This window comes from Mycteria americana, chromosome 3 (genome assembly GCF_035582795.1).
Source record: "Mycteria americana isolate JAX WOST 10 ecotype Jacksonville Zoo and Gardens chromosome 3, USCA_MyAme_1.0, whole genome shotgun sequence".
Lineage (NCBI taxonomy): Eukaryota > Metazoa > Chordata > Aves > Ciconiiformes > Ciconiidae > Mycteria > Mycteria americana.
Window position 1 is genome coordinate 53,258,693 of NC_134367.1, and position 24,018 is coordinate 53,282,710.

Sequence of the window (24,018 nt, forward strand, 5' to 3'; positions counted from 1 at the left end):
ACAAGCTTTGGATGTTTTCGAAGACCCACCAAGTCTCACGTCATTTCCTTCGCATAGAAGTATGTTAACAGGCATTAATCATACTAACCGTCCCTTTCACAGCAATGTTGCATTTCCGCCTGTCATTTTTCCTGGGACTGGTATTGGATTAAGTTTGGCCTGGAGATGCCTGGGTCACCCCACGGAGTCCTTTCAGCTGCTGGTAGGTCGCCTTTTCTGGAACTTCGCCGACAAACCAAGGATCGGTTGGGAGTCAGGTGTGCTGGTGGGGGGAGCGTTTGGCCAATTGTTTTTATCTGGATAGGATTTATTTAGCCTTCATTTAAAAAAATATTGGAGGGAACAGGAGATTTTTAATCTGTGAATTCAACTTTTACAGTCACCACACAGCTATTTGTGGTGTATACACAGTGCTTAAGAAAAGGTTTTTATTAATTTATAGCAAAAATGCTAACAACCTTGTTTAAATTTTTGCTAATGTTTTTATTTGAGAGATTAAAAAACCCAAACAACAAAACTCCCAACATTAAGAAAAAGAAGCAGAAGAGCTACCGATGAGAAATGGTCTGGATTTGCCACTCAACAGCGGCACCAGTCTGCACACAAGCCAGCTGCAGGCAGAGATGCGGCAGAGACCGACATGGTACTCATAGACCGAATGCGATACAAGAAACAACAAACCCAAGAATCAGAAGTAAAGGCCATAAAACCCCAACAACGCCCCATCTGAGTCTTACTTCCAGCGAGAAACACAGGCGAAACTAATGTTTTAGGCTCATCCCGCGTTACAGATGGAAACTGCACTTAAGTTTGTGGCATAGCAAAGGCTGCTAAGGAACTTGGCAGAACGGCCGTGCTTTGCCACCGAGCACTGGGCTGAGTACGTGACATTTTGGCTTCGCCAGCCCGCTGAGTTACTACGGAGTCCTCAGTTCAGTGGATGACGTTTTAAGGCAGGGGGGTAGCTGTGGGAAAAAGAGGACCATGACTTGCTTTGTAAGTACTAAGAGGAAGCTAAAAGTCCAACAAGAATTATGGCCTCTTCAGTACTCCACAGCTACAGGTACAGCAACATTGAATATATCATGTACATAACATTACTTATAGACTACATGTAAAACGTTAACCAATTTATCATGGAAATCTGGTAACAAGCAACATTGCCATATAAATTCACACTTCAAGAAAGGCTAAGTGTGGAACCTTCCTTTGCAAGAGGCTTTTCAGTCACTGTTTTGTATAGAAAATATTAAAACAACGACGATAATTTGTTTTCTGAATCTCAATTCATTATTGGGTTAGTTTTCAGGAACAGAAAAAGGTTCTCTTTAGAAAATATGTGAATATTCAGAATATGAATTCACAATCTACGTATTAAATAATTAAAAAAAAAAGTTTCAACTGTCAGGAAGTCTTACTTGGGTGCAATATTTTAAAGCAATAACAGCAATACAAGGCATAGAAAATCTTTTCCTGAAACACTTGTAAATGTAAAAGTATTCACGTTAAATGCAACAGAACTATTAAAGAATAAACTGCTTGTAGAACAGAGAAATGAGAGACTAGCTATGCATTCAACCATCTTCCTTACAGTTGAACTCCAGCTGCTTAAAAACATATTGACTTTGTAATTTGGAAAATGATGTCCCATAGGTGACTGGTCTGCATACTCCTATGAAATATGATGCCCCAAATGGCATGACACCCCTTCTTGAAAAGATTTTATCTCATCTCCACCATTATCTCCACAGTTTAAACAAAAGAACAACTATCCAAATGTAAAATGCTTTTTTTTAATTACTAAATTAAGAAAGTTAAACAGTTTTAAAATGTAAACTTGCAAATAAACCATAACAAAATGTAATTAAGACTTTAAAATTTGCAACTCAGTATTAAAAACTCAATAGAAATAGAAAAGAATTTTTTTTTTGGTTAAACGTAAGTAATTCAAGGCTGGTACAGACAACTGAAAAGGTAATACTTTGTTCTGTGCATCCCCCATGAAATGTAAAGAAGTGCATAGTAATTCCACTGGAGAACTTGCAGACATAGAGAAAGTAATTTCATTAGCAGTACAGGACATTTAACACACTTATTTTACAATGGAAAAATGTTACACATAAAACAGAAAAATCCTAGTTGCATGACTGACAGTTTAGCAAGTGGACATGGCTAAAATGCTATGATTTTAAGACCATCTGAATGTGGTTATACTGTTTAATAAATCTTTTCGAAACATTTCAGTATACATGTTTTGATACAAGAAGTCCTTGCAGTTTCAATTTTCCAGTTCAAACGGTGATGGTGTAGTTTTCTTGCTTTAAATATGTTCGTTTTAATTTCAAGAACAAATCATCACACACTTGTCAAACATTGGAAACATTACTGTGAATACAGCACATGATTCCTGAAAGAGCAAAGTTACAACCATCTACAGGTACATAATCATAAACAAAAAGTGCAATCCAATTTAAAAAAATCATGCTTGGCAAAAGCCAAAAATTAGATCACTGGCTTTCAGAATCTCACCAGTGTATTCATGTCTGCAGTAAAATTATCACTTTCTGGGTACTGCTGCAGCAGGATTCATTCAATTCCAAATGAGTTTCCTCTGCAATAGCACCCATATACTGTATGTACAGGTATGTATATATATTATATATATTTTATATATAAAAAAGCAAAAAACCAAACACCTGTCCTGATTTTTTTTTTAATTTGTTAAAACATGAAAAAAAATGTTTTAGACAAAGAGGCCACTTCTGGAAAATAATACTTTTAGTTGAATCAGGAGAAGACTAGTTAAAATCACATAGGTTTTGCGTTTTAAAAAAAGGAAAGCACTAGGATCAGTTATTGGCACTGAGTTACTATTTACAATGAACAGAGGTTTTGCAGTTTACATAACATCAATACAATGCAGTTTTGGAGTCTTTGATTAAGAAAAAACAAGTGTTTTTCTCCTTTTCATCCAGGACATTCAGATTAGGACAAGTGGTGGTAGGCAAGGGCTGCAGAAGTTCCCAGCTTCAGCCCCTCCTGTGCATGGCGGTGCTGGAAGATGCTGCACTCTGGAGAAGCCGATCACGGAGTTGGAAGCTGAAGGACAGGTGGGGCAGGGCTGAGAAACACCTGGTAATTCATGACAGTGTCTGGAGACCAGCGATTTACAGGTTGTCGCCGGGCTGGTACTGGGGTTCTGTTGCAGTGAAGTAGTCTTCAAGGAAACCCTGCAAATATTCGAAAGTTGGACGCTCCTCTGGGTCTTTTTTCCAGCAGTGGATCATAAGCTCGTGCAAGGAGATGGGACAGTCCTGAGGACATGGCATCCGATAACCACGTTCTACTTGCTCCAAGACTTCACGGTTATTCATGCCTGTAAAGGGCAGACAAATCCACACTTAAATTACAGGAAAATTAACCCGAGTATAGTTATATCTTACAATACATATGGTTTTCTTGATCATACTAATTTCTTTGGGTGCAGACAAGCGAAACAAAACCACCCCAATGTCCTGTTTCAGCTCTTCATCTACTGCAAGGTAACCTGGATTATTTTCTTTCTCAGTAGCGGGTTTTAGGATCCGGTGATGAGTAAAATCATCAGGGCCACGAAGCTGGTGAAGGGTCTGGAGCAGAAGTCTTCTGAGGAGCGGCTGAGGGAACTGGGGTTGTTTAGCCTGGAGAAAAGGAGGCTGAGGGGAGACCTCATTGCTCTCTACAACTACCTGAAAGGAGGCTGTAGAGAGGTGGGGGTCGGTCTCTTCTCCAAGGTAACAAGTGATAGGACAAGAGGAAATGGCCTCAAGTTGCGCCAGGGGAGGTTTAGACTGGATATTAGGAAATTTTACTTCACTGAAAGGGTTGTCCAGCATTGGAACAGGCTGCCCAGGGAAGTGGTGGAGTCGCCATCCCTGGAGGTATTTTAAAGACATTTGGATGAGGTGCTTAGGGACATGGTTTAGTGGTGGTCTTGGTAGTGTTAGGTTTACGGTTGGACTCGATGATCATAAAGGTCTTTTCCAACCTATACGATTCTGTGATTCTGTGAAAATGCTGCTCCCATGGTTACCCTCTTGGCTTATTCACAATGGGCAGGATTTGGCGTTTTCCCTCTCCAACAACAGTAGCCATGAAATACATTATGTGAAGTGGTTAAGGAAAATAAATGCATTACAACAAATACTATTCAAAATTCTAGAGATTTAGATTCATTTTTGAAACCCTCATACTGAGCGCGTGGGCCTTCTTGAAGTGCTCTGTGAGGTCATGCTGCAGAGACTTCAAGACAAACTGCTACTTTGGGCTACCAGGGATGTCCAGCAGCATTACCTTCAACGTCAGTTCAGAAGCTTACTGCTGCTGCTGATCCGCACCCCCTCGATCTGTGCTGGTTAGTATTGTTTCTACCATATTCCACTGTTCCATCCCAACCCAGAAGAGAACAAAGTTGCTCAGAAGACAAGTCAAACACCAAGCAAAACAGCTCCACTGCAGAACCATAGCGCTCTCTCAAAAAAGGTAAAAAGTTATATTATCATCATGCTTGTCTCTAAGAGGCAAGCCAGGCCCTTTGTTACCTTCTCTTTTCTATGCAACCCCTTCAACCCTTGATTCCTCTGCTGAAGTGCTTTTCACCATACATTAATTGCAGTCAACCTCAACTTCAGTTTAAATACCTCTTCCAGTAATTCCTTTGGCTTTTTAACAGTACTAAAGGTAAGACTGGCACCACAGGCATGCAGAAGTATTTCAGAGAAAGTGTGCACACTGACTGCAAGCTTTGTGGCTTGCCAGTTGGCAAGCCCTGCCCCAGTCCTCTGCTGAAAAATATCTGCAGGCTTCACGCCCCTGACTTAGTGGGTCCTGCCAAGCAGCTCTGCAGGAGAACTAGTAGGGACATTTAAGTTCCTCCATGACCAAATCTAGAAACCAGCACCTTGATGTTGCTCTTTCTGTTAGCTTACCCTCCCCCTGGCTTCCATGACACCATCCTTCCCTGGGTCTCCTCCACTTGCTTCTTTCAGGGTGTCCTCTTGAAGAATTTTCTTGTCCCACCTTCAGGACCCAGGGGATCGTTTCTACCTCATATTTTTGGTAAACTTATTTGTGAGAAATAATTCAACCACCTTCTTCAATACAGATTCATTTGTCTACTCTACACCTTGACTAGTGGGAATAATATCCTTACACTGCATAGCATTTAGGCTGGTAACTTAGCTGTATCCTTGGATTTGGTCTTTACTCTGTGTCCTCACGTCCTGGCTGTGTTTAATTCGTAAAGATGTTTTGAAAGAAGCATCTGCAAAATAAAGCCTTTCCTGACCATCCACATCTAGATTCTCATCTCATGTTAGGATTACAAAACATCTTTTCCTCTTATCTTGACAGGGTAATTTTCTCCTGCTGATATCCATTTGCAGTGTCTCTGCAAGGATCATTTTCCCCAGCCTGCTACTGTAACCACCCCTTGCATGGTCTTGCCACTTGCTCCTTGTTGCTTACTATGTAAAATACTAGCTGCTTGTCTTCACTTTCAAAGCCTCTCACAGGCTGCCCCACTAGCATTTAGGCTCTCATTTGGCCATGTCCTGGTCAATTCACAGTTCTGGTTAGCTTACTGCAGCACCTTCGATTTTCAAACAAGCACTGATGTGCTCTTTCTTATGCTGCCTGTTGTGCATGGAGGAACCTCCCCAGAAAACTGCCTCATCCTCCTACAAACCTCTCCTTACTGTTCCCTTGAGCAGTGATAATTGCAAAAAGAAAGGTTAGACTACTAATTTACAGTATTTCCTAACCTGCAGACCAACACTTCAGCACTGGTTTCTTGTGTTTGATTTATCACCTGCATCCACCCACTCTATTCTTGGTGTTAGATGTTTATGAGTAGGAACAAACACTTTGTATGGCACCTATAGTGGTCCGTGGTTAGGACTCCACAGGGTGATGAAAATAGAGTAATAACGGTCCTCTGCAGACATCAGATTCTGCATAGAGTTAAGGTTCTCCTGTATTACTGACTCCAAACGGATGTTGTTAGGTCACACAGCCTCACAACAAACCAGAAAAGCTTGCCACACACTGAACAAAGGTTTGGGTGTTCCTCATTATCCAACAAGAACATTTTCAAACATATTTTACTTGTTTATTAAATTACAAAACAATGCTAGTGGTCTGTTAGTCATCACCAACCCAAAGGCAGAATCAACCCAAACCTTCTGGCCTTGCTGTTTTCAAGATGCCGCAAGAAAAAAATGGGCACTTTGCTCACGTTGTGTTCTCCATATTAGTTTTTGTAAATTTGTGTTTTGAACAAAAATCTGCACCCTTTTTCCATATTCTTGTCTTTGAATCAGCTGAATTACCTCATGTTTTGTGGTAAGAACTTCTGCTGTGCTTTGCTTCCCTTATATATTAAAGGCTATGAAAATAAGCGTTACCAGAAACTCATCTATTGTGTATACCTAAACCAGAAACGAGCTGCATTCTTTGTTTTTATTTTGGCAGTACCCCTTTAAGTACAACACGGGTGGAAGCAATAGCAGCAGAAAAGCTCCTTCCCAACTGATTTGTTATTCTAAGATATCAAATGTTTGGCATTTTTATCCAGTGCATTACTCAGTGCTGCAAAGCACACTCTGAAACTTGATAACGAACTGTATGCTGGAAGAAAAACCCTGAGGAGAGAGAGTGGGGAGGAAAAACATAAACAGCTCTTCACTTCCCTTTTTTTAAAAAAAAAGGATAGAAAAAAGAACATAAAAAACACATTGCTGTCTGAAATCATAGTCAATTTTTGTCCCTGGAAAGTCAGTCAAGCCGGGTTTTCTCATCATGGTATAATCCAGGAAAATGCCCTTCTTTTCCTTTCTCCTTTCCCCTCCCTCCCAGTAAAACCCAGATATGAAACTAAACCAAGTAATCCTCATGTTCCTTACTGAAATTCATACATCCAGCAAGGGCTGCAGCACCTAGGATTTGTCAAAGAAATTCTGTCAGCTTTGACGTGTGCTGCTAATTTAAAAAAGGAGTTTCAAATACATTTTCTTCAAAATTGATTGGATTACTAGTCAGACTTATAAAAATAGCAGTGTTTCAGGTATACTTTTTACCTCTTAAAAGGCCTACTTATGTTTACAAACCTATTATCTAGATTCACTTATCTTATCCTACAAGTTTTAGTGTTTCTCTTTTGATAGCAGGAGCCTGTTGTATCTGCACTTCTAACACCACAGAGAGAATATTTGAGCAGTCTGTACAACTCCTCTCTCCTAATGAATACCCGAGAGTTTCAACTTTTTAGTAAATAATAAATGAAATTCTGCTTGCAGTATGCAAGTTTATCCTAAAATCCTTAAAGCTGTGGAATAAAATACTCAGCAATATTCTTCTGTAGACTACAGCTATTTCACCTGCTTGAAAAATCAGTTTGTGCTCATGATGTTTCTAGAATTACCATTTGGAACAAGAAGGAAACATCCAATTTCCAAAAGATGGCTTTTCCATTAGCTTCTTATTCCCTGAGAAGTCCAAAAATAAAATAACCTCCCACCATCTAGCTTTATTAGTGAAATCTCCAATAATCTTAGGATGCCACAGGATATGGCTACTTTAACGCTCAATACAATAAAAATCTACTGCCCATATGGAATGGGGACAGAAATGCAATGCTGCTTGACTCTTCCTAGAAAAGCTGCAGTAGTAAGAGTTACTGTGACATAAAAGAGGATGTAAAGTTTCCAGTTGTGACTAAAGAAAACACTGGAAAGTGCTTTGGAGTGCTCTGAGGAGCTTGATTAGATGGAGCACAGCAGATGTGCAAATAGCACAGATCTGGGCAACGCTGCTCATCCAGAAGACAGGAAACATTACTGTAACTAGGCAGCACCCCATATCCAAAGCTAATAAGCTATATAGATTACTTTGGGCAACGGGAAGTCCAGTGAGGACAGTGATGGTTTTAAACTGCTTTATTCTTGCTTTCTTCTGTTGGACTGAGAATTATGCTCCTTCAAGACCCACTGCATGCTTTCAGACCAATGATCAAACTAATACAGACACAAATGCTTAAAGTAGGACTCTTAAAACAACAGCTCAGCTGCTGTCCGTCCCCAGAAATGCTGTATTTCAGATTCTCCAAGAACCCAGAGCTGTGCCTCTGCTCATGTTCAAAGGTTCCTCAGACGTGGCCACGTTGGCCCTTCTCTAGTACAGTTGAGAAGGCAAAACTGTGTCATCCTCCAGAGGAGCTGGATCACGTTGGCACTCAGAGCATGCCCTCAAAAGAGAGAGGTACAATGGAGACAGGGTGATTTTTGGGTTTTGTTCAGTATCATCTAGAAGCAGAATTTCTAACTTCCATGGACAGCCCCAAAGAAAAGCCAGAGGTGAGGGCACAGGGATGGGATATGGGACTTAGGCAGGGAGATTATTCCATACATAGGCATGATAGTGCACTGAAGCAAACAGGAAAGCTGCTCCTAAAGGAAGACAACCTTTGAAGCATAATGCTGTTCTTACTGAGTACAATATGAGCCTAGTTATTTCTGTGCAAAAGTAGTAACAAGTTTCAAAAATCTGGAAGTCATGCCACTTCATTTAGAAATTAAGGCCTGAAAACCCCCAACAACTCCTCATCCTCAAAACACCCACAAAGATAGGCTATCAATATCTGTTGGCGGAGTTTTTTGTTTGTTTTGGTTTTGGTTTTTAAAATAAGTTGTTATTTGCTTGGTATAAGAGATGCAACTTTGAGCTACAGCATTTGTGATTGGAGCTTTCCTGCTTACAAAGAAACCCACCTGAGCGTATCTGTGCTATGTGCTGAGTAAGCTTCTCTCTCAACTCCTTATCTACCATCCATGATGACGGTACACACACATACGCTGGCTCACTGATGTATACTTGGCCACAGCCTTGGGCAGCATACCATGCGCTCTCTGGCACTTGTGGCCCAGCTTCCCCCAGGGATGAGGAGGCTGAACACAGCCCCCCAGGGACTGCAGAGCTGCTTGGAACCCCAACACAAAGACCTGCCTGGCCGGAGGCAGCAATGTGGATAGCATCACGGTGGCTGTCACACTAGACATAAAATGTAAATGCTCGTGATGTGACAAGTGCAGCAAAAAGCAGAAGGGGCAAGTTCAGAGGTGCTTGTTTAGTGCAGCTGAGATTTTTGCCTATCCAAAAGGCAACATGTTAAAAAAACCCCAAATTCTCTGACTACTGCTAGAGAAATGCAGCCTCCTACTCTCAAACTCCATTTAAAAAACCCCAAAACTAAGATCCAAGGGGAATTTGTGAAAGGGGAAAGAAACAGACACTGAAAAAGGTCGACTAAGCAGACTATTTTTTAAACTTGGCTCCTCTTCTGCCCATATCTGGTTTTTATTTCCCCACTGTAATAGTGGAAATAGAACCTCAATGCCCAGAAAGACTGTGAAAGTTGCTTATTTCAGTCTGCTGCCTTGTGAAAAGAATGGGAAAGCATTAGGGAAGGCTGGGAAAAAGACTAATAAATTAGTAATCATAGCGGTCCGTTATGTCCATTGACAGAGAAACAGGCTTGGTTAAAGGATGAAGATGAGGACACCTGTCAAAAAGTCAGTCTTGCTTGTGGGAGCTATAGGGTCTGGGGCAAGGCTTTGATTATGAACTCTAGCCTGATCTTCATCTCTGCCAGCAAAATCTTTACTGCTCACATGTCCTGCCACTGCTCCAGGCTCTCTTCCAAAAATGGGGCATCAGGACAGGAACTGGTTGAAATCTGGGGGACAACGAATGCCAAGTCCTGTTCCACACAGTCTGTTCCCCTCCTATATACTGCCTGCTTTCTCCTTCTGTCCTCCTCGTTGTGCTTCTCCCTCCTTCTACACAAGCTCAAAACAATGCCTGGTTCTCCAAGGCATGAGGTGCAGTGCCCTGCAGGCATGGTTACCACCACGGGACTGGGGTGTGTGCTATAAATAACCTCTCCAGGCACTAAGATCTTGTCAAGCAAGAGAGCAATGCCTTTGTCTGAGGGCCTCTCCCTGCTCCCCCCGGCCTGCTACAAGCTGTAAGCGGGAACATCAGGACAACATGCCCACAACTATTTCAGAAACTGGGTATTACAGCAGAGTGACAGCTCCATGACCCTCTTTGTTTCAAGGCCAACGCTTTCCAGAGCTTGCAAATCCACATGCCTTGGGTGCCAAAGTGGTTGGCAGTGCCTACGAACTGCATTCTCTCACCTATAGGTTGTCTACTTGGGTGAGGAGGGCTGAGTCTTGCCTCTCAGGGTGGTTGAACTCCCGCCTTTTCCTCCTCGCGGAAGCCATGCTGCCATGGCAGGAAAAGCCCTGTGGGTGCATCTGAACCCTACTCCCTGCCCCAGACGGGGACCTGAATTCATGAAGCTTTATCCTCGCAGGAGGTCCTTCCTCTCCCCAGTATGAAGGAGATGGATGATCCTTTCTCTGTCAGAGGAAAACAGAGTCTTTTCTGAGGAGCTCAGGAGGTCTTTGTCACCTTGGGAAGTCCGAGCCCTCCTTTCAACCCGCATGCAAAGACAGACCCTTCTGAGAAGGCCCCAGTTCCCCTTCGCTGTTGCCTCAGCCTATGAAAGCTTTCCCAGTTAGGGTCTGGGGAATGAGACCGAATTGAAATCTCTAAAGACTTTGGAAATTCACATTTAAAATAGAGGCTGCCCTTAGGTAAAACTGACAGAGGGGAGTGATGGTGACCATGAGAATGGTTAAGACCTCTTGGCTGAGCAGGGTGGGAGTCCCGGTGGGGAGGAAGGGCCCTGGCGTAGAGCTCGGGCAGGGTGTAACCCAGGCAGTACATGACCATCCAGAAAACTGCTGACTCTGTGATATGTAACACACAAAAAGTTGCTTCCAGCTACTTGATGTCTTCCTAGCACGGGTGGGGGAGAGTGAGCCGGAGGACTTTGTGTCTGAGGGCTTTATGTAGTGAGGGATGAAGGGGGAGGACCGTGCTGAAAGAGGAGAGACGCCGCTAGTTGTGTTTGATGTGCTCCCACTGCCACATAATAAAACTGTCCACATTTTCAGGACACAGACCATGCCTGAGATTTCTGTCATGGGTCCTACAACAAGTTATATATTGCAAGCACTTAAACGCACATCCAGTGGCCTCCTTCTCCTTCAGGGAGGGAAAGGAACACTTGGGAAGTGCAGACATCCTCTGCTGCCATGGCCAACACTGTGTTCAGTTACAAACTTGTGAGTTAACACGGGGCTTAGACGATCACTTCTGCTTGGAATAGTATTTTCCCTGTGAGTGTTCATGTGTCTGTGCTCATGCACGTGATAAGAGAGAAGGCTTAGTCACCAAGCATCTCTGCCCCACCAATGTGGAGCTCAGGGAAAAAAAATCACCTTAACTCTGTCCTGGCTGGCAAGAGCCCCTGTGCACCCACTCTGCTGGTAGTGACTAGCAATTTTCTCTTCCTGCAGCCCAGCGAGGAGTGTTGCCCACCCTCTGGAAGCAACGCCGTATCAGGTAAGTCTTACACACCTTCTTTCTGTCTTTGACCTTTGCACACCATGCCACGTCTGCATTTAAACCTCAATAAACCCGTGGAAATCACATCTCTCCCACGCCACTGCCAGTAATCCTCATGGCAAGAAGACCTTTGTGCCGGCTACTGACACAGCCACTCCATGTGGTGGCAACACCCACTTTTCTTTAACCGCATGGGGAAGTGCTGGGCAGAGGGACTCATCCATCCCACAGAAACACGTCATCTCGCTTTCTGCTACCTCATTCTGTTGTCACAGTCACAGCTTTGCTAAGCTGCTCCCTGTTAATCACGCCAAAATTCACTGCTGATCACGAGAAGCCTTCCAGTCCCCATATTCTCTTCCCAAGTATCAGCTACTGTCTGCTAGGTGCTAGGAAGTTGAAATTCCTGGTGAAACTCTGGGAGTTTAGTTTTGCTGAGTTCAGCCTTCTGAAGCGGTGTGAGATACCACAGGATAAACTGAACTCCACCTTGATGCTTCTCCTGCGCAGTTTGATGTATGGATCTGACTGCTTGATCATGGCACAGATTGGAAAATTGAAACTGCTTTAGGGCACTGTCCTGGTTTCAGTTGAGATAGAGTTAATTTTCTTCGTAGTGGCTGGTATGGGGCTATGTTTTGGATTTGTGCTGAAGACAGTGTTGATAATACAGAGATGTTTTAGTTGTTGCTGTACTAGTCAAGGACTTTTCAGCTTCCCGTGCTCTGCCAGGTGCAGAAGAAGCTGGGAGGGGACACAGCCAGGATAGTTGATCCAGACTGACCAAAGGGCTATTCCATACCACATGACGTCATGCTCAGTATATAAAGCTGGGGAAGAAGAAGGAAGGGGGGACATTTGGAGTGATGGCGTTTGTCTTCCCAAGTAACCATTACGCGTGATGGAGCCCTGCTTTCCTGGAGATGGCTGAACACCTGCCTGCCCATGGGAAGTAGCGAATGAATTCCTTGTTTTGCTTCGCTTGCGTGCGCGGCTTTTGCTTTCCCTATTAAACTGTCTTTATCTCAACCCTCAAGTTTTCTTACTTTTGCTCTTCCGATTCTCTCCCCCATCCCACCGAGGGGGAGTGAGCGAGCGGCTGCGTGGTGCTTAGTTGCCGGCTGGGGCTAAACCACGACAGGCACTTTCCATTAAATCAGCTGCAGTGCACATAGCCATACTGGTGAGTATTTAGAGAATTTTTTTTCATAAAAAGAATAAAGATGCAGCTAGATGCCCTGTTGTTAGTATCTGTGCTGATAAGAAAATGAAAGGATTAAATTCTTTTCCATGTAATGCACTGCTTTCACCTCACCCCTTTCCTCTTCACCTGAATGCCTACAGTCTTCAGGGGGGCAACAGAACGAAAAGCTCTTTCTGCATAGGCAGATCCAGTCACCCCTCCTACAAATCCTAATCCATCGGATACTTGGCAGGGTTTCAACAAAGGGCCATGGGGCCTCTGGTTCCCCCATGCAGAGAATCTGGCCCCGCTGTGACCCTGCCATGAGCTCTGGCCTGCACATTACAGAATTATTTTCTTTCCTTTCCATCCATCTCGAAAGCAAGGATTGAAATTTAAGAGTTTATAAAAAAGAGATTTGGTAATACCAGACATTCAGACAGTCATCAAACCTTGCAGAGAACTAGACTGACAGAATAAATAGAGTAATGCCACTCTGAGAGTTTAACTGTTGGTATCTTAAAGTGAATGCAATACGTTGGAGAGCTATTTGCTCCACAGTATAGTAATTTTGCATTGCTTTCATTATTTGGCTAGAAAGTATATTAATTGAATTTTCTGGATTTTCTGTCCTCTTGTCATTTTTATCACAATCATCACACAGCAGCTTTCAGTCAGGACTGTTTTCAAGCATACACAGAACTTATGCATGAAAACCATCCTCCTCTGAGCCCGGTGAAAATAAATAAACATTCCAATTAAAGCATATGGCTCGTTTCCACTCCTTTCCACAGGTGAAGCAGGGCTCAGACTGTTTTCTTACCTGGGTATGGCACTCTCCCTTTTGTTACCAGCTCTGTCAGTAGGATCCCAAAAGACCACACATCCGACTTGATTGTGAACCTGCCATACAATGCCGCTTCTGGCGCAGTCCATTTAATGGGAAACTTCGCACCTAATGAAAGAATAAATGAGTCTTAATCAGAATAGAGACAGAGTCAAAGTACCGGTTAGCAGGTGACTCCTGTGTTCTGCAGCACGTGCAGGTGGACAGAGCTGCAGGCAAGTGTTAACAAACAGCTCCGTGGACTATGGTCAGAGAGGACAGGCGGGTGGAACACGTAGGGCAGAAGGAAAGACTTAGCAGGGAAGGGATGGGTTTGTCCCACATCCCAAGAGAAGGCTAAGACATTTTAATTCAGGTTTGAAGTTTTATAAAAGAAAAAAAAAGCTTTAAAAAACAATAAGCCAAATATAATAGGAATTCTTTCTCCCAAAATGTTTTAACTTAACATTTCCCTGTGATATTTGCAAGTCAAACACAGTTAGCACGTATGAATAGAAGTGAGATTTATTGGAAATGTACCTCCCAGTTTCCCTGCCCAAGCTGAGCAAAATGTAAAACAAACAAACATGGTAAAAACGTAAATTAAAAACAAACCTAATATTTCATTAGAAACATGCAAGGGCTTAAAAATAATACTGCCATTCGAGTTGCTTGGAGTGCAATGATGTCAAGGCACAACTCTGGCCTGTGATTTATAACTTGACAGTGTACTTTAAGCTCCCGGCACTGAAGAGTCTGTAGTGCCTTAAATACGTGCAGTTCTAATGTGCTCATCCATCATCAGAGCTTGCAGGAGCCAGTTGTGGTAAGGATGGTGAGATAACAAGCCTTTAAACACTGATTTATTTGCTTTTCCAATCATTTACTGTTTTCTTAGGGAAAATATTTTCAGTATGACTTTAAAGAAAAGTCTTGTGGTAATAATTAACTCGTAGTATGTATGAAAAAATATGCAGACATTTCCCTGGTGCCTTGTATTAACATACAAGCAAAAGAGTTGCATTGCTTATTGCTGATCCCTAGTGACAAACACTCTTGAATTTGGAAACAGACTGACTTGGACTTCTCACCACCCTCTCACAAAAGTTCCCTTAGCTTTCAGGAGGAGTGTGGAAAGTGTAACAACGCGGACAAATCACTCTCAGGGAGTGAAGTTATGGCACTGTTTACAGCTCCCTGCCAGCGCTGTTCTGCCATCACATCCCGTGCTCAGTGCCCCGTATCTTCTGCTATACGCTGCAATCTGACTTCACTCAGAGTACAAAGTAAACATGGTAATTCTCATCTCCTTACTTAGTAAAACATCAGGTGTGCTAAAATTTTTACTGCTCTACATGTAAATGATCCTAAGAGAGAATATTACTCAGAAACAAATAGGTTTTTGTAGGGAAAATTGCAGTTGGTCAAGTAAATCCTGCTAAATTAAAAGACGCGAGACAAAGTTTCAAATCCCTAGTGCCTGAAGTCAGGAACTTAAGTCTAGTTAAGCATCAACACATCAGTGGTTAGATTTGCAAAGGTGCTGGAGGATTTTTGGATGTCTATTCACTTCCAGAAAAGCCTGCCTCTTCTGTATTTTCATTAGTTGATATGCAGGCAGGAGCTAAAATTTGGGTGCTTGGCTTTGGTCTCAATCTCCCTAACTTACACTTCTTCATGGGACCAATATTAGTTTACAAGACTCAAAATTTACAGAACTTCATCTTCTCTTCAAAGCGCCCTTGGCCATGATGTCCGAGATCTCTGCAGCAGCAGCCTGCCATCACCTGAGACTCTGTCCTGGAAGCTGGCCCTGCTTCAGCAGCACCAGCAGCTACATGGGGTTGGAAACTGGCTCGCCCCGCCACCGCAGATCCTGGGGCTATACAGGCCTTGCTGATCCCTGGAAAAACTGCAAGCTGCCTCTATCTGGTGGTAGGTTCCCTAGGCCTACAGTGCATGGCTTTAGATGGGCTTATGCAGGCATGCCATGAATACGAGGGCTAAAGTCCCTCTGCTCTCTCCTACATGCAGCTGAGATAGTACACACACACCATGCCAGCTGAAAGAATAGCTCCAGGCTGGCCAGCAGCGTGAAGGCTTGGACGTTGGCTGGTGGTGTGTGAGAGAGCCAAGCATGAGGGTTTGCTCGTTCGCGTGTTGCACACATTTTATTCAACAATTTTTTTTTTTCTTGAATCAGCTGTGGTTTTCTGAGAAGCTGAGCCAAACCTGGTCTAATTCCCTTGTGCTTCATACTCAGATCCAAAGGTAGCAACCACCTACAACTCATCTTTGGAGGACAGAAATCTCTTCAGACTCCTTTGTGGCCAACTCCCCCAGTATTTTTGCCTTCCTCATCTACTGCCGGTGTGGCACTGGGAGGTGAGTATGTGGTGTGTCGAGGGACTGTGGGAAGATGAGAAGCAAGGTGAGTAGGTGAGAAGCGGGGACAATTCCAACACATCCCTTTTCCTGAGAGCTAGAGCAGTACAAACCCCATTGGACTGTGATGAGCACTGATGGAGAAGACAAATGGTGTGTGCTGGGGATTTTCTGATGACAGGATAGCTACTCATTACGTTTCTATGTTGCCTCTGCTGCGGGTGATTCTCTGGCTATAACAACTAATACAAAAATCACATGTTCTGCATTTTGTGCAGTATTTCCTGAACTTTGGTTTGAAGCGATAGATGGGGAGGAGGGAAAGGCAAGGTTGGCAGAGAGGTTGCTAGCAGAGCCCTGCCTCATGGTTTTCTGGCCCTGCAACACATGCTGGAGGCTGGATGGTCCAAGAGAGCCTGCAACCCGGTACGGCAGAGCCGTCAGTAAGGGGAGAGCAGAGACCAGTGAAGACATACCAGGCTGGCTACCAGCACAGCTGCCGGTACAACGCATGCACTGCCATAACACAGAGATCACACACAGCTGGTGTGAATGGGGGGGGGCGTGTACGTGTGTCTAACAGGGATCCCCCCAAGGTGCTGCCCCCATCTAATGTCTGGCACTGGAGACACAGGCAGTGCACTTCTCTGAAAACATGACAATCCCCAAACGTGTTGAGCACTGCTCCGAAGCTTCCCCATTGCTGCTGCCGTACGAAGCGTTCGCACAGGCCAGATGCTGTGCATGGCTCCTGACCGACACCGTCTCCGCGCTTACTCTCTTCCCAACACACCGATTAAAAAACCCACCCCCTCTCTCTGCCCAGGCCTCAGCAGCTTATTAAACAAGCTGACTTTGTGCTGCAAACAAATTACAGCATCAGATCATCAGATAAAATGCATATTACGGACAAGCATGTTAATAAACCTGATAAGCCAAATTACCCCAGCTGACAAGGCAGCCTATCTCCTACTTTGAAGGCAGATTTTACATCAGTGGGGGGGATTTATCTTTTTTTTGCTGGAACCCATTTTATTACAAACGAGCAGGTCAGTAACTCCACGTGTACAAACCAACCGTGCACCGCATTCATTAGGTCAGGATAGCCTGTCTTCACCCCAAAGTGAGGTACTAATCTGCAGCTTTTATCTGTGTCACTTTTTTGAAACATTTCAGCCTGGGGAAAGCCTTTTTTGGGTTTCTGCACTGCTTGCAACCACATCAAGCCAAAGCTGCTTGTACAATTTACTGTTAGGGCACCCAGCCCTGCCTCCTACCTCTGAGGATTTTTGTGAGGCTCACCCCTGTTCTTGGGACCTCTGCCCAGGCATTCACACAGGTTATCTCCCAGGAGGATTTCCTTGGGAAAAATCAATCTGTGGCCCTGCCTTAATTCTTCATCAGCTATAAGCAGGTCGCGTGATGAGAAGGAGCGGAGGGGGTTGGGATAATTGAGTGACCTTGACGTACAACTCTCAGCATGGCTTCTTCTGAGGCGAGCAAAAATCCCTCAGAGCTTTGTTTTTTCAGATCTAAATCTCGGTGAAGCAGAAACCTCTGAAATTCATGCCCCAGAGCCACTGCCAGCTTGATAATGATCCTGTTTCCGGAAATGCTACAAAGCTGCTACCTCTCGTACCTTAAAACCAAACCCAGCACAGCACCCCAAGCTCTACGACCCAAAACCCATGAGAACTCTTGGGTCTGCGACCAGAGAACATAGTGCAGCAGCGAATTGCTCCTGGGGCTGGAAAGGGAAAGCCACAAAAGGTAAAAACGAAGTGCTGAAGCAAGCATGTAACAGGAAACGAGTCAGCCCTGGTAGGCGATGATGAGTGCCGTGTGGGAGGGACTGCGCAATTACATTTTTTGTGCTGTGAGAACGAACATGAAATTACAAGCCTGGCAAAACATCAGCGATCAGAAGCAAGCTCCGCAGGCTGACCCCTCCCCGGGAAGCGGGGGACAAGGGGCGGAACTGCAGGTCTAAACACCCCTCTCGCCCTCTGCCTGCACACCCCCCTTCCCCTCGCCCTTCCTCTTGACCTGGCCATGCTCCTTCTCGCAGAGCAGATGGCATCTCTGCAGGAGCGTTATGAGTGATCCCCCTCCGGGACCCTGGGGGCTGGCTGTTGGGAAGCAAGAGTCCTTCCTCCTATCCGCTCCGCGGCTTGCCTGGGGAACGGCAGGCAAAGAGCAAGAACAAAGCCCTGGACATTACAGCCCGCAGTACAGTCAGTCGTGAACAAGAGAGATCTGATTAGCTGGTGAGCTGGGAGCCAAGTCTCTACAAAAGGACTGGAGAGAGCCTGGAAGGGGAAAAAAATCCCCACTCATTTCTAGGAAATCAAAATAAGAGGCATCACTTGTTTTTAAGCAGGGCAGGAAGGAGATATTTCTAAGTGTTAAGGAGGCAAAAATGATCTGAGAGTTTACAAACACGTACTAGAGCTCCCAAAATAACTCTGACTTGTCTGGAAGGCATCAGAAAGATCCTTACTGTTTCATGTGTGCTTGGAGCGGCATTGCTGCAAGTGCTGCCAGTGTATGCAGTAGAAACAAGGCCTGGAAAATAACTGCGCTCTTTTTTTATTAAGGCAATTTTAAATTTGTATCAGCTGCTACTGCTTAGAATAGTAACAACTCTTCCCCAGCAACTTTGTGGAGCACTCGGCACTCTCCACAAAAATGCCATGTGCTTGGCCAAAACTCCATGTAGCTGTGAACCAGATCAGTGTAAGGGTAGCAGAACGGCATGGGAAATCCTGTGTGGAGGTGATGGAAAGTTTCTCTCTGTCCTGTAGGACAGCAGAGCTTTTAAGGCTTGCCTTACAGGACTGACACAAGCATCATCACCGATGGAAGGAACCAAGGCTGAATGCCCGACACTGTGTGTGTGGGAAGATGTTGCAACAGCAACAGCCAAGAGAAGCAAGCCCTGACGGTGCAGGCTGCAATACAGTCCACCAGTGCAGGCTTTAAAATGGGCGTCACTTTAATAGGCATGTTTTTCCCCTTTGATTACTCACTTCCTCTAAAGGCAAGGGGAGCCAAATGCTCATTACAAGCCAAGAACTTTTTTTTGTATTATTTAATGGCAGTGTATAGCTGCTAGTCACACACTTTAAATCATTAGTGGCGTGACCATCTCTTTCCTTCCTGACGATTGCTGAGAAATGGCAGTGCAGACAACGAACCCCTTTTTATTTACCTCTCATAAATCAGGAGCAGTCAGGCCTCCTTTGTTCAAATCAAAAAGAAAATAAACCAGTCAGTAAAACGTTACCACCAGGCTGAATAATACCCATACAGGTTCAGGAATCCTGCACTCTAGCCCGCTGGGGCTCAAAGCATCCCCATCTGTTTCCTTTCAAAATATTTAATCGGAGACAAAAGTGACAGTGGGGGAAGGGAGCAGGAGACCAAGCAAGGCTAGAGAAAACCACCTCTGCCCCACGCCGACAACGAGCTCTGTACTAACACACTTAAGCCAAGAGAAGGACGACTGCTGAGGAGAGAGTGACCAAAGGCTTTAATCTTCAGATTTCATAAGGCAAAACATTTCCTTTCTCCCACAGGAGCTGCCAGTCTGGAGCGCTCCCCATCCCCCTCCCCTCCGCTGGCCAGGCTCTCCTCCCATGTCAAAATTCCCACTGAAGCAGTAGTCAGCTAGATAAACAGAGCAGTCCCCAGATGCATCCCCTTGGAGGCTGAAGTAATAGGTCATGGGAAACAAGCAGAGGCAACATTTCCTTCTGATACTGTGGTCTCCACCAAGCAATGCTCAAATCTGAAGTTTAACTAAACAAACCAGGACTGAATCCCACTTGAAGAGAAATTCCAGTGGCCCATTACAAACCATGTTTCTTCTTCAATAAATTAAAGGTCCTAGGCTCACCCTGGCTGCCCAGCTGGCTTGGAAGCCAGGTTAATTACAACGAAATGTAAATTGAGAGTGTGCTGCTTGGTCAAAAATGCTCCCGTCCCTAGAATAAGCTACCACTTAAGAAAGGGTCAAAAAAACATTAGCGAAAGTAGGAAAATAGGAAAACCTTTCTACAGGATGCCTGTGATTACAGCTCTTTGGGTCTCTCTTTTAAGGAATTCTGTAGCTCTGAAGGACGTAAGCCTGACCCTGAGGTCAGGGGAAGGAAGCATTGTCCATTGCCCTAAGGATGGGAAGGAAGTACTTCTCCATAGTTGCGCCATGAGATGAAGCCAGGCAAACATGATTCAGATCTCCTGATCATCAGCGATGCAGGTTAAAAGCCAAACTACTTCTCCCTTCCCAGCCCCTTTTTCCACAATACAAGTGACTTCTGCCACGGAAGAACGGCAGAGATACCCACAACTATGCTCCCTTTCCCTGACAGTCACAGCGTTATGCTTTTCTCAGCTCAAAGTTTTCCCACCCAAAATCCAACCATTTTTATTGTCTTAAGAAATCCGAACTTCTCCTCAACATCAGTCAGGCAGGTTTTCATGGCTTTCTAACATGTGAAGAGGGCAAAACTATTCTGACAGATTTAAACCAGGAAGCAAACAGGTCATCAGAGGATTTCCTAGGGATCAGGAGCCTGAAGAGATCTGGCCAGAAGGAGGTCACATACTTGTCTATTAAAACAAATAATTAGTCATGTCAAACTATACATTGGGTAGTTTCCAAAGGGAACAAAAGACATGGCAGTAAACCAGACAGAAACGGAGATAATGTAGGACACTGTTTCAAATTCATTTTCCAGACTGGATCTGGCTGCCTTGTTCAAGGAAAACTCTTCTCGTTTTACACAGGGGAAGGGCAAGCAGGCAGCTTTCTGTCTACCAGAGCCTGCAGACACTCTTGTTACTCTGGAGAGAACGACATGAAGCTATTCTTTCTAGCAAGGAGCAATTCCCACCCTCGGGCTGAAATCAGTAGTGGTTAACTCTCTGCATTAGTACCTACCAGGGGTTCTTCAAGGGCCCCCCCAAAATAATCAGACCTCGCCGTCCAGATGTGAAGCAGGCAACTTTTAGGGTGGATGCAGCCTGTGGTTCACATCCCTGCGACTAGGTACTGCTGACAGCAGTTCAGAGGGGTGTGAACGGCATGAGAGCTGCTGCTCCCAGGCCAAGACAAGGCATGCTGGAAACTCTCTGGCTCCTTCTGTCAACACTTGAAAGTTACAGAAAGAGGTTAGCTCTTTCCTAAGAATTAATGGCAAAATCCATGCTGAAACAGGGACTTCTGGTCAAGAGAAAAAACTCACAACAGGAAGGGGTAAATGCAGGTTATTAACTACTTAACCGACCTGTGCTTTCTGATGACATACAACAGGGTTTAACGGGACATTCCTTGGCTTTGGCACTGAAATGGACGGAGTGGTATTTACCGACACATATTGAGCAAGCACTACCAATGTACTGCCAACAGAAAGAGAACAAAACTGTAGCTCTGCAAACTTGGACCAACATCTGACAACTAAGCATGACTTGTAAAGAATGACTAACTACAAAGAGCCTGTGTCATGGCTCAGTCTGAACACACACATGCTTTTTAAAAAAAGCTACAATACTCTTTGATACATTTTTATAGTGTATCAGTGGTCGCCTGTGCCCAGCACTCTGTGTGGCACTGGAAAATGGCTTTCCTATTAAAGTAACTTTTTAAGTTCCCAAAGAAAACATAGCGCTCGGAGAGACAGCTCTATTGCATACAGACACAATTCTTCGACCCATTTGAAATAAAGAAAATAAGAATAGCACAGCAATGTTGATAGCGGTTAGTAAATACTAGAAGGCACGCTACGAAAGAAATAGCTTACATAGGCTTTTCTGGATTACCTCATTCAGGCTTTCAAGGCTGGTGAGTAAAGTATCTCTTTGTTATGGCAGCATAAGGATCTTGTCTTTACTGTCACTTCACCCACCTGTGCTCTCACTCATCATCTTTGTTTCATTTTGGTCAGTTTTTAAAGGGAAGACGACTAAATAAGACGTTCTCTTTAGGACATGCATTGAGCAGTGAAGTTCTCGGCTAGGAGTTAATAAGAGTTCAGGATTTACCAAAAGCAACCCCAAAGCACATGAGAAACAGCTTTTTAAAGCCATGTTCCACTCTTCCCTGTCACAAGAATGACACTCGGCGCTACGCCTGCCGCTGCATCTTACCTTGTCTGGCTGTATATTCGTTGTCTTCAATCAGTCTTGCCAATCCAAAGTCGGCAATCTTGCATATTAGGCCATTCCCCACCAGAATGTTTGCAGACCGCAGATCTCTGTGTATGTAATTCATTCGCTCGATGTACGCCATTCCTGCAGCCACCTGCAAGAAGCATGAAACACAATCGGTGCATTTTAAAACGAACTCAGACATACATGGGCTATGAAACATATACACCTAAGTGCACAATACTCTGAAGACAGACCTGGGCTGCCATGTCCACCAAATTTGGTAACTTCAGAGCTCTTCCTTCTCCATCTTTTAGGAAATCTAGCAAACTCCCTGCAAATGCAAAGTTGACACAATAGAGAGACGTTAGTGAAACAATGGCTTTCATCAGGATGGAGGTGCAGCAATATGTGCAATATTAAAGATAGCAATGTTTTGAGTTCAAGTGGACAGTTTCAAAAAAACCCACAATATCTTAGAGTTCTCCTATTATACTTGTTTCACTCTTCCTTAAGGTTGGCTTGCAGAAGAATATGTCACTAGTCCAGAGAGAGACGCAGGGAAAAGAAAGAACATTGTTTTTAATTTTCCTGACCATTACTGAGAAAGCTGATCTTTCTTCACTTTTCCAGTGCTCTTTGAAACTACATACCTGCTGCTCTCTAAAGGCCTCAGCTAGCTGCAAAGCATCAGCTCAGTTCCAAGCCACACAAGCTATGGAAAAAGTCAGATCCCAGCTCAACCTGCTCCAAAAGAAAGGTCAGCCTGGAGCCTGGTAAGCCCAAAGGGGCTAGCACTAACAAAGGCTAATTTTCCTTAGAAATTAGTAGTGCTCCTTCTCTAAGTAACCCATAACTAGATGTAGCATGAACCATTAATTTTAGAAGACCACTATGCAAAACTAGAGAGGACAAAGCAGAGATCAAATGAAAGCAACTTTAGCAAAAGCAATAAGGACATAGCTCCCCTGTGCAAGGGAAAGCAAGGAGGTTCTCTGTAGCTTTTAAAAAAAGCCTAGAATGCTATAGCTCCCTTCCCAATCTTGTATTCAAAAAGAGAAGTGTGGCAGTCTCCTTTAAATAAGGTCAGTGTATTGGTTTAATAAATAAGGGGAAAAGACAGATGATTAGGCGTTTCTCCCTTGATAAATCGTCAGCCTCAAGCTCAGATCCAAAGATGTAAAATGTTACAGTAAAAACTAGTAAAGTAAGCCAAAATAAACCACGTACTTCAGAAGGATTTTGTGAAGTCTTTTTTTTAAAGGGGAAAAAGCACATGCTTGTCACTGAGACATATGATTAAAGTGCGAGTTAGTCAGGGCTTGGATGCCTCTGAGGAGGGAGGTGGGCAGGCACCTGCCAGGAAAATAAAAATCAACTCCAAATAGACTGAAAAAATGCACTTAAAATTTCAGAATGTATCCTCCAATGTACAATGAAACTTCCCTGTGAGGACTTATGTTTCCTATTTGGTTCATTTGCTTTTCCAAAACAAGCAGATTTCTTGCTCTGCTCTCAGCACCCCTGCTGGAGATGTGACGGAGTGAAAAGTTTTCCTTTTCTCATTTTACTACATCGTTACCAGTTAAGTAGCTTAAAGAAAAAGAGAAGGGAGAAGAGGAAAGGGAAGGGGAAAGAGGAGGGAAAAAAATCATATGTGCAAATCATGTATTAAAATGATAAATGGGGTGGACTGAAAATTAAGCTGTGATCTGAGAGCAAGGTGCATGTGACAGAACTCAGGATTGCTAAAAGAAGAAACAGAAATCTTAGGCTGACAAGTAAACACTGAAAGAAGATGCCATATGAACTCTGGCGCCAGGAAAAGCTAGGATCTTGAGAAGCAGCACGTAGTATCATTCAAACCTAGAAAATGCAAATCTCCACTTGTCAGGGAAGTTTAGATGCTGATGCAGTTGGAAGCACTTAGGCTGCACCAACTTCTCCCTCCCCCACTTCG

At 44.0% G+C, this 24,018-nt stretch overlaps 1 protein-coding gene across 9 annotated transcripts in view; it reads right to left on the reverse strand.

The window, feature by feature from the left end:
* Positions 1-467: 467 nt before the first annotated feature.
* The window catches only part of FYN (FYN proto-oncogene, Src family tyrosine kinase), a 151,446-nt gene continuing 127,895 nt past the window's right edge, over positions 468-24,018 (reverse strand). For all 9 annotated transcript variants that reach the window (XM_075498579.1, XM_075498574.1, XM_075498582.1 and 6 more), the window contains 4 exons: positions 22,316-22,392; positions 22,059-22,212; positions 13,521-13,652; positions 468-3,376 (listed from right to left, as the gene is read on the reverse strand). In XM_075498579.1, the coding sequence (XP_075354694.1) occupies positions 3,168-3,376; positions 13,521-13,652; positions 22,059-22,212; positions 22,316-22,392 (572 nt within the window). In that variant the 3' untranslated portion in view covers positions 468-3,167. The remainder of the gene's footprint in view (positions 3,377-13,520; positions 13,653-22,058; positions 22,213-22,315; positions 22,393-24,018) is intronic.